The sequence below is a fragment of the Mus caroli genome, chromosome 8, assembly GCF_900094665.2.
Source record: "Mus caroli chromosome 8, CAROLI_EIJ_v1.1, whole genome shotgun sequence".
NCBI lineage: Eukaryota > Metazoa > Chordata > Mammalia > Rodentia > Muridae > Mus > Mus caroli.
This window is the reverse complement of record NC_034577.1, coordinates 114,602,239-114,612,505: the sequence shown is the minus strand read 5'-3', so window position 1 is coordinate 114,612,505 and position 10,267 is coordinate 114,602,239. Positions and strand designations below refer to the sequence as shown.

General features: G+C 49.5%; 1 protein-coding gene across 5 annotated transcripts in view; it reads right to left on the bottom strand.

Annotated features, from left to right (window-relative positions):
• The window catches only part of Def8 (differentially expressed in FDCP 8 homolog), a 24,800-nt gene extending 17,722 nt beyond the window's left edge, over window positions 1-7,078 (bottom strand). For 2 of the 5 annotated variants that reach the window (XM_029480787.1, XM_029480788.1), the window contains exons 1-3: window positions 6,975-7,053; window positions 2,235-2,359; window positions 803-900 (exon numbers count right to left, since the gene is read on the bottom strand). In XM_029480787.1, the coding sequence (XP_029336647.1) occupies window positions 803-900; window positions 2,235-2,349 (213 nt within the window). In that variant the 5' untranslated portion in view covers window positions 2,350-2,359; window positions 6,975-7,053. Of the gene's footprint in view, window positions 1-802; window positions 901-2,234; window positions 2,360-2,783; window positions 2,826-6,580; window positions 6,915-6,974 lie in introns of those variants that run through there. The other 3 variants (XM_021170017.2, XM_021170019.2, XM_029480790.1) reach the window with 3 other exon arrangements.
• Window positions 7,079-10,267: the final 3,189 nt, after the last annotated feature.

Sequence of the window (10,267 nt, the reverse complement as noted above, 5' to 3'; positions counted from 1 at the left end):
GAGGAGAGGAGAGGAGAGGAGAGGAGAGGAGAGGAGAGGAGAGGAGAGAAGAGGTCACTGTTTCTCTCAAATAAGGTAGAGATGCCATGCATAAAACTAAAGGGCTTTCCAAACATACTAGGTCTCTCCTTTCTCTTTTCTCCTCAAAACAAACCTGTCAAACAAAATACAGATTAAGCTAAACAGGTGTGTATATAAAGTGCCATTAATAAAACACCCCTGGGGACTCCAAAGGGAATCAACTCTAACATCTGTTTCTTTCTTTTTTTTTTTCAAGATGGGGTTTCTCTATGGAACCCTGGTTGCACTAGAAGTCAATCTGTAGACCAGATTAGCCTCAAACTCAAGAGATCCACCTGCCTCTGCCTCCAAGTGCTAGGATTAAAGGCCTGCATCTTCACTACCCGGCCACACTCACTCCTTAAGAACCTGAAACTCGGGAGGCAGAGGCAGATGGATTTCTGAGTTTGAGGCCAGCCTGGTCTACAGAGTTCCAGGACAGCCAGGGCTACACAGAGAAACCCTGTCTCGAAACAAAACAAAAAGAACCTGGAACTTAGGAGAAAAGAAGATGCGTGCCTTCCAACTGTCTCCAGACCTCAGATTTTGAAGATGAAGGTGCCATGAATGTTTCAGATTCCAAACCCAGGCGACCCTGGGTTGACGTGGGGGCCCCTGATCCCAGGGGTAGTGACTAGCTAGTAAGGGAACTGTACCCCAACCTGTGAGAGGATCTGAACAATGAGCCGCCTGCAAGTCTCCGAATGAGGGTAACACCTAAAAGCCCAGACTCAAACCTTACCACAGGGCGGGAAAAGTGGTCCTCAGACAGGCCGAGATCCATCATGCGCTCCGAGTAGCAGAATTCAGGCTCCCCAGCGGGCAGCTCAGGCAGAGTGTCTGGAGTAAGAGGCATGAAGGGTGGTAAAGAGTCCGCCTGCTACCTCTTTCTCCTCATCACCTAGGGAAGCAGCTGGGGAGGATAGAATTGAGCCAGGAGTATTGGGAAGCCCACAAAAAGGGGGTACTGGGAAAAGCTATAGCCACTCAGTTGCCTGTCTCACTGTGAAGACCAGAAAGCACTAGTCAAAACTTCAAGTGTTTATTCCAGTTTCTGATTTCCCTGTAAAAAGTTTGACTCTTGTGTGCACTGCTTACAAAAAAAAAAAAAAAAAATTGTGAACACTGAGTGGTACTCAGAGCGGTCTACAGGATAGTATTATAGAACCATCCCAAACTGGGCGTGGCCACACTTGCCTGTAAACCTAGCAGCTGGGAAGCAGAGACAGAGGCCCTTGGCTACATAGATGGACCCAGCCAGTCTCTAAATAAAGAAACAAAGAAACAAACCCAATTTCTAAGGCAGATCCTTTCTGACAAGACGGAAGAAAAACCACTGACTGGCTACATTACAGCTTCATTAAGTCCTGCATGGACTTCAGGCCACCCCCACAACTACACTGGTCCCAAGAACTGCCCAACTTCCCTACCCAGAAGCCCCTGCCCTACCTTTCTGATCTCAAGAAGGTGAGGGTCTACCCACAGATACTGCAGCCATTAGACTCTTCTCCTTAAATCTCCGCTCTGAGTTTGCTCCAAGAGTTCACTAAATGCCTACCCTGGGAGGCCCTGGGACTCAACAGTGTTTCCCCAGAATCAGACCCCTGCCCTGTAGACCAGAGACTCTCCCCTTCCTGTGCTGCAACCCTTAATGCAGCCTCCCCTGCTGTGTAGACTTCTATCCTCAACCATAAAGTTACTTTCATTGCTACTTCATAACTGCAATTCTGCTGTTATAAATCATAATATAAATTCTGAATTTGCTGATGGTTTTAGGCAACCCCTGTGAAAGGGTTACACAAACCCCCAAAGGGTTGAGACCCACAGGTTGATAACTCCTGTTCTTTCAGGTTCATTCTGATAAGGAAGACAAAAGAAGGCAGAGCGGTGGTGGCACACGCCTTTAATCCCAGCACTTGGGAGTCAGAGGCAGATGGATTTCTGAGTTCAAGGCCAGCCTGGTCTACAAGGTGAGTTCCAGGACAGCCAGGGCTATACAGAGAAACCCTGTCTTGAAAAAAAAAACAAACAAATAAAAAAAAGACAAAGAAACCCCAGAGCAGGTGGAATGTGACTATGACCACCCACGGGAAGGGCTACAGGCAGGAAGAGTGACAGGGTTGATCTAAGTTGTCAGTCTACACAGCAGGGTGTCACCCTGCACCAAAGCTCACCTTCAGAAGTGACCTTCTCACTGGGTTCCTGTTCATGATGCCTCGGACCAAGTTGCTTGTTGAAGGGGTTGAGGTGGGCCTGCCGGAACCGAACCAGCTTCTCATCATATTCCATAGCATCCCACCTGCAGGGCCCAGCACGGCTGAGATGAGTGTCCCAGGCTCATCATGGCTCATCCCCTTTCTCCAACAACACCCTGGCTCCTTCACTTCCCCGAGGCTGGGGACATGGGGTAGATATAGCAGGGCAACCCCACAAAGCAGCCTTAATCCTTACCCTCCCCCTGAAGCCAACACAGCTACCTCTAACCATGCTCCCCTCGTGGCATTTCCTCTGAACTCCCCAGTAATAAGGGCTAGCCCAGGGGTACAGGCTTATCCAAGGGTGTCTGACAGAAAGTCTGGAATCCTAGGTCCTACTCCTGGCGGGGTCTCATTTGGTCTTGGAGCTCCTCAGCCAGCTCTGTGCTAGGCCTCAAGAGGGCAGATTTCTCACTTGGCTCCAGTCTAGTCAGGCCCTAGCTTCTAGCCGACTCCTATCAGACACACCTCTTGTAACTGGATCCTCCTTCCTGTCCCCTTACTTGAGATGTTCCCTACAACAAAACACCCAAAAAATACCATCCTCGTTAACCAGTGTTTACCAGGGAATTCTCTGGAATTAAATCCAAGGCCCATCCTCGGCCTGCTATTGGCAGGGTGACCTAGGCCCCTCCCCGGGCCCCAACAAGGCAACTGGGTTCTAGTAGGAGATGGTACCTCTCAAGCTTGAGTTCCTGTCCTATGTCACAACCACATGGCCTGAGTTGTTCCTGCCATGAGATTGCGTGTAGCAGAAGTGTTCAGGTCCGCACTTGTCAGAAGTTAAGATCACCAGACACTCTGTCCCCTCCCTAGGACTCAGCCCACAATGGGATCACAAAAGCTGGTGGCTCCTGGCAGAAGGGAGGGGCTGTCTGTGTCTGAATGAACCAGCAGTTGGAATGCAGTTCTCCACTTATCTAGTCAAGCCACATTCCATAGCTTCTCTCCGCCTCTGTTCCCTCATTCAGAGGTGGGTCACTGTGGGTAACATCTGTACATGCCAGGTGTGGTGTTGCATGCATTTAATCCCAGCACTGGGAAGGCAGAAGCAGGCAGATCTCTGAGTTAGAGGATAGCCTGGTCTACAGAGCAAACCCTGTCTTGAAAACAAACATCTATACAAGGTTTGCTATGATGATGGGAAGTCAGAGGTGAGTGTAGAGCGGGGCCGTGGGTGCCTGGGGACGTAGTGTGCTTTCTCCGTGCCTACGTCAGTCAGAAACAAGATGAACTCAATCCTTCCCTGCTCTTTCACTTGAAGAGAAATAAAAGCACTAAGCCCAGAGAGGCAAGCCCTAATCAATCCTCACCACGTGGGGTGGTGTCCTGACAGCCCCTCGGCGCTCAGCCAAAGCTCTCTCCAGAGCCACACGGACCATGTCCTGCTGGCCCTGCCTCCGTTCAGGGAGAAGGCCATAGCTCCAGTCTATTAAGCACCAATAGCTGCTAAGGGTCTAAGGAGATGCAGGCGCCCTGGCTGACCCCTTTGGGTAAGTCACCCTGGGTGCTACAGTCACGGGTCCCCGACCAAGACCCAGTACCTCCCAAGCATCCTAAGGAGCAGCCAGAGTGCAGGCGAGATTAAACTGTCCCAGGTCTCACTCACCCTTTCACCCTGCATGAGGTTATCACTTTTGTCACGTGACTTCCCAGACTGCCCTGCACCTAGGCATGGTAATGTGACTATGTCCTGATCAATGGAACACGAACAGAAAGATCACTTAGGGCTTCTCAGAGATGTTCTCCGGCCCTTCCTCCTCTGACCGGAATGCAGGCGTAATGAGTGAAGCTGATACAGCCACCTTGAGCTATGACAGAAGCCACTAACGAGGACTGCCAGATGACAGATCTAAAGCACTTCCACCTCCGCTCACCAGGAGGTTGCAGGCAGGTGAAGCAGAAGCAGACTTGTTTAGACCACTGCTGTTGGAAGGGTGAACTCTGCCTCTTGCAGCCAAAAAGATTCCAAAAGACCATTCCAGTCACCTCACCCTGAGAAGATGGACAGCTTCAGCCTGAACACTGGCCTCCCGGCCTTTCTCTGCTCCCAGTTTCTCACTCAAAAGATCAATAATAATACTGCCACGTAAGGCTAAGCACGCACAGGAAAAGAGGCAGATGCTCAGCCCCTAATCCATAAAGCCCCTCACCCCGTTCCTCCTCTCTCCTGTTAGCAATCTATGGGACATGCCCATCACCCACCCCAATATCACAAGGGAAAACCCCACCAGGCATAGGATAATGACAGGAGGTCTCCAGGGACAAACTGCCACTTCTCTCTATCTTCATGGGAAAAATCCTCTTCTACCATGAGAAAGACATTTCTTTAAACACTATATTCTTGCAAGGCAGTGGTGGCGCACACCTTTAATTGAAGCACTTGGAAGGCAGAGGCAGGCAGAGCTCTTCACCTTGGCCTTGTCTCAGACCTTGGCAAGTCTAAGGCTGACAGCCTGGTCTACAAGAGCAAGTTCCAGGACAGCCCAGGCTACACAGAGAAATCCTGTCTTGAAAAACCAACCAACAAAATAAACAAACAAACAAAAGCCAAACAAACAAAAACCATAAAATGCCTTCATTTTTCTGTTGGCAGCATGAGCTGCTCAAAAACAGCTGTTCCTTTTCTCTAAAAATCTCTCCTTTGCAGTTAAGACTTCTGCCTAAAAACAAACAAAACAAAACAAACAAAACAAAAAAAAACAGACTTCTGCCTAAGCATTCACACACAGACCTATTTCTTTTCTATCACCAGTGGGACAATCTCCATGGGGTCTGGTATCAGAATTGCTATAACGATAATCTTCATTAATAAAAAATTCCACCGGGCGTGGTGGCGCACGCCTTTAATCCCAGCACTTGGGAGGCAGAGACAGGTGGATTTCTGAGTTCCAGGCCAGCCTGGTCTACAGAGTGAGTTCCAGGACAACCAGGGCTACACAGAGAAACCCTGCCTCAAAAAAACAAAACAAAACAAAACAAAAAGGTTTAACCTGGGCAGTGGTGGCACTTGCCTTTAATCCCAGCACTTGGGAGGAAGGCAGAGGCAGGTGGAATTTCTGAGTTCGAGGCCAGCCTGGTCTACAGAGTGAGTTCCAGGACAGCCAGGGCTATACAGAGAAACCCTGTCTCAAATCCCAGCAACCACATGGTGGCTCACAACCGTCCATAATGAGGTCTGATGCCCTCTTCTGTAGTGTCTGAAGACAGCTACAGTGTACTTACATATAATAAATAAATAAATCTTAAAAAAAAAAAAAGAAAGAAAGAAAGAAAAAGAAACTAATCAATTGTGGCCCTACTCTCTTGCCCAAGACTGAGGGGGAGGATGAGTGTGTGGTTTGGTAACAACAGAAACTGGGAGTTGCTGCTGGAAAGTCACTGACACCATGTGGTGACCAGCCCAGTCTAAAGGAACTGGGTGGAGCCCACAGGAGCCCCTTCCAGAAGCCTTCTCTGGAAACCTCCTGATGGTTTAGAATATAGTCAGAGGGGCAGGGAGACCTTGACCAGAGCTTGCCCGCCACTCTCCTCTGGGCTACCATTCCCAGGAAAATGGCTCCCTTATGTATGTCCTGACTGGCACTGCCACCACCTGACCAGGAACAAAAGCAAGGAATGAATTAAGCAATGGCCATTTGACCCGTCTTCCTGGTTTGTCTGGAACCAGTTTGGAGAACCATATTGCTCTTTCAGCTGAGTATGAATAGACTGCACCCCAGCCCAGCCCAGGCTGCAGGAAGCAACAGCCAGCTTTGAGTAGGACCCCATCTCTTATTTCCCCACCAGCCTTACAGAGGTCTGCACCCAGAACCCATGGTTGGCCTCAGGAAAGATACTCAAGAAAGGACAAAAAAAGAAAACTGTTCCATCCAGCCCCTGCAGAGGTCTCTCCTAAAGCGAATAATAATTACAACTTGACAACTGAAACCCTCAGAGTAAGACCAAGGGTCTGTGGTACATCAGAGGCACTGGGTGAAAGTTCAAGACAGATTATGGAGAATAAGAGCCCGCCTCCGGTGTGTTACCTCAGCCACCAAAAAGTGCTAGCCCAAGGGCCACAGGAGTCCAAGGTACATCCTATCTGCTCACACCCTTAAAAAGGATGGACGGGCAATCCAGGCCAAACAGGACCAGGGTTAATAATTCTCAACTACCCTAGAAGGTGCAACAAAGCGCACCTCACATTTCTACCCGCTATAACGTGAATTCATTCTGAGGATGCGCCTGTCCCCACTGGGGCAGGTCTCTACGACCTTCCTCACCCATTTCATAGTTGTGAAACCGAAGGCTCAGAAAAGCTCAACATAGCAGAAGGCGAGTCCCTGCGGGTCCTTGGGCCGGGAGTCCCATACTCAGGCTCTGAAGCCAGCCGGTGGTTGGGGGTGGGGGTCGGCATCTGTGGACGCTAAGCTATGCCCCACGTACTGCGGGGACCAATGATGTCACCAAGGCCTTGCGCACAGCGGAGAGCCAGCAGGCGGCAGCCGGGAGCTGGACGTCTTGCTTGAGGCCTCTGCCAGTTCTGCACCATGGGTGCGCGGGTCAGAAGCCCGATCCCGGAGTCCGGCCAGTGGCGATTGCATGCTGAGATCTGGACCCTCGCCTGCTTCCCCACCAGACCCACCGGACACCTGCAGAGACCGCTTTCTGGCTTACCTGGCTGCCGCTACATTGTACCGGACCGGCTGGCTACACTGTAGTTCGCCGCCGCTGATACACTGTACCGGCTCCGCCGCCCGCTGCTGCCGCCTCCGGCCAGGAGGTTCATGACACCGATTGCCCTACTGGCTCGCTGGAGCGCCTCCAAGTCTCCTGCTTCTGGTCCATAGAGTCCATTACCTTTGCCCTGAGTCTTTTCTCCTGAGTTCCCCCACGCCCACGCCTTAGTAATTGCATTCAAGGGAATGGTTCCACAGTGGTAACCCCTCAGTGTCCCCACATCCCCAACACTGACATTCAGCTGTCCCCAGGACACCACCATGGAGACATTTAAGGTGTGCCTCAAGCTCTAAAGGTCCTATCTGAGAAAACAACAATTACACCACATACACACACACTACACACCACACACTCTTATACACACACACACACCCCTCATACACACAACACACACATACACATACATGACATACCACATACACACCACACACTCACTCTACACACCACACACACACACTACACACACCACACGCACATCAAACCACATACACACACACATGAGACATACCACATACACACACCACACACCTAGCACACCCCTGTCTGATAGTGAATAAATCATTCCCATCTGAGGCCAACCTTCAGTGCGTTCCTGATCACATTCTTTTTTTTTTTTTTTTTTTTGGTTTTTCGAGACAGGGTTTCTCTGTATAGCCCTGGCTGTCCTGGAACTCACTTTGTAGACCAGGCTGGCCTCGAACTCAGAAATCCGCCTGCCTCTGCCTCCCGAGTGCTGGGATTAAAGGCGTGCGCCACCACGCCCGGCCTGATCACATTCTTTTGTCTGATCTGACTTCTACCGTGCTCAGGACCAGCCCTTCTTCCCCACCCCACAGTGACACCACAGCCATGACAGCCTCAGCACCCTCAGTCTCCCTCTGCGCCTCAAGCCCAGCAGTTGGAGGACCCCAGGGAAGAAGTCTGCCTCAGACTTCACCTCCCAGCTCTCTCACCAGACTTTACCCTCCTTACCTCTAACAGGCCAGGTCCACACTTAGGCCTCTCGGGCTCAGCCTTTAGGATGCAGTCTTTCCTAACCACAGCCAAATGTCTCTCGTAATACTTCCTCTTCAGCTGTGAGCAGAGATATCGGAGAGGCACTCATTACTGTCTGGTGACTCTCCTCTGACATTTCTACTGACTCTCTGTTCCTCACCCCAAAGGCTAAGAGCTAAAGGAAAGTGTTTTGGATTATTACTTCTGTGCTAGAAGGCCTATACCAGTGCTTGTGATATGAGCCAGTGTCTATACTAGCACTGGGCCCTCACCTTCACAGAGAGGCAAGGATGGAGCCAGGTCTGCCTGTCTTCATTACTATGAGTCTTGACAGTTTCTCCGTTGAGGCAACAGCACTTTTATTGAGTACAACTATATGCCATGCTCAGGCACATCACCAGAAAATGACCAGGACAAGACTTGAGGAGGCTGCATTGCCCAAGGACCAGACAGACAAGTAGAAAAGGCAAATGGATCAGGTGTGCGCTGAGCACCAAGAAGGAAACACAGGCGGGGCCTGAGATTAGATAGTGAGACTGTACGGCTGACTTAAGATTCAAAAGGAAATGAGTTGACACACACTTAGAAAATGACATTTGAAGAATGTGTCACCTTAGTCCCTGTTCTTCTGCTGCAAAGAGACACCATGACCAAGGCAACAGTTACAAAAGAAAACAGTTTCAGAGGCAGGCATGGTGCTAGAGTAGTAGCTAAGCACTTACATCCTGATTCACAGTTGGAGGCAGAGACAGGGAGACAGAGACAGACAGTCAGACAGACAGACAGAGACAGGACCTGGCCTGAGCTTTTGAGACCTCAAAAACCACCCCGAGGGTAAATACCTCTCAATTATTTCTAAAACAAGTTCTATGCACTAGGTACAAAAAAAATTCAAATATATGAACCCTGAGACCATTCCCATTGAAACCACCACAGACAGGAAAGCCTGTAACTCCAACAGTTCGAAGGCAGTGATAGGAATACTGGAAGTTCAAGACAAGGCTTAGCTGCATGAGGGTTCAAGACTACTTTGGACTACAAGAGACACTGTCCCATTTTTTAAAAAAAAGCAAAAAGGAAAGGAAAATTGTAGCGGTTTGAATGAGAACGGCTCCCATAGGCTCATAAATTTAAATGCTTGGTCATCAGGGACTGGAACTACTTGAGAAGGATTAGGAGGTGTGGCCTTATTGGAGTGGGTGTGGCCTTCTTGGAAGGAGGTGTATCACTGAGGGTGGGTTTTGGGATTTCAAAAAACCCAAGCCAATCCCGGTGTCTCACTCTTCTTGCTGCCTGAGGATCCAGATATAGATCTCTTGGGTCCTTCTCCAGCACCATGTCTTCCTGCATGCCACCATGCTCCCCTCCATGATGAAAATGGACTAAACCTTTATTGCAGGATATTTGATCACATTGTGAATCCCAAGATTGTGTTATTTACTGGAGAAACATTTTTTTTCTTCTAATTGATGTGTGGCTCAGCCCTTAACACATACCTTTAATCTCTCTGGCTAGAGTACAGATATGCCCTTAGTACACACCTTTAATCCCAAACAATGAAGCCAGATCAGAGAATAGGATCTGCTCAACTCTTCCAAGAAGAGAGAGGAAAGTGAGGCAACATAAAAGGGAGCAGTACAAAGAGAAGAGAAGAGAGAGAGAGAGAAAGAGAGAAAGAGAGGAGGGAGAGAGAGAGAGGTTTTACTGAGACAGTTGTACAGAGACAGGTTGCAGACCGAGAACAAACTAAACACAGGTGAAGACAGAACAAGCCAGAGAAGGAGCAAGAAGATCAGAGCAGACAGAACAGATTGCCAAAGTTAGTATGAGGCCATGCAGACCAATTCAGCCAGAGGCTGAGAGAGAGACCAGTTTGAATCAGTCATCTTGGAGAGGAGTTTGAGCTAGAATAGCTGAGTTGAACCAGCCTGCCAGAGCTCAGAAAGAACACAAAAGTATGAGCTTATTCAGCAGTAAGTCTCAGCAACTGAAAATATTCTAGGCCTATATAAGATTGCACAGAGGTGCCGGGTAGTGGTGGCACACGCCTTTAATCCCAGCACTCGGGAGGCAGAGGCAGGCAGATTTCTGAATTCGAGGCCAGCCTGTATATAGACTATATATAGAAAACCCTAGCCGGGCGTGGTGGCACACGCCTTTAATCCCAGCACTTGGGAGGCAGAGGCAGGCGGATTTCTGAGTTCGAGGCCAGCCTGGTCTACAGAGTGAGTTCC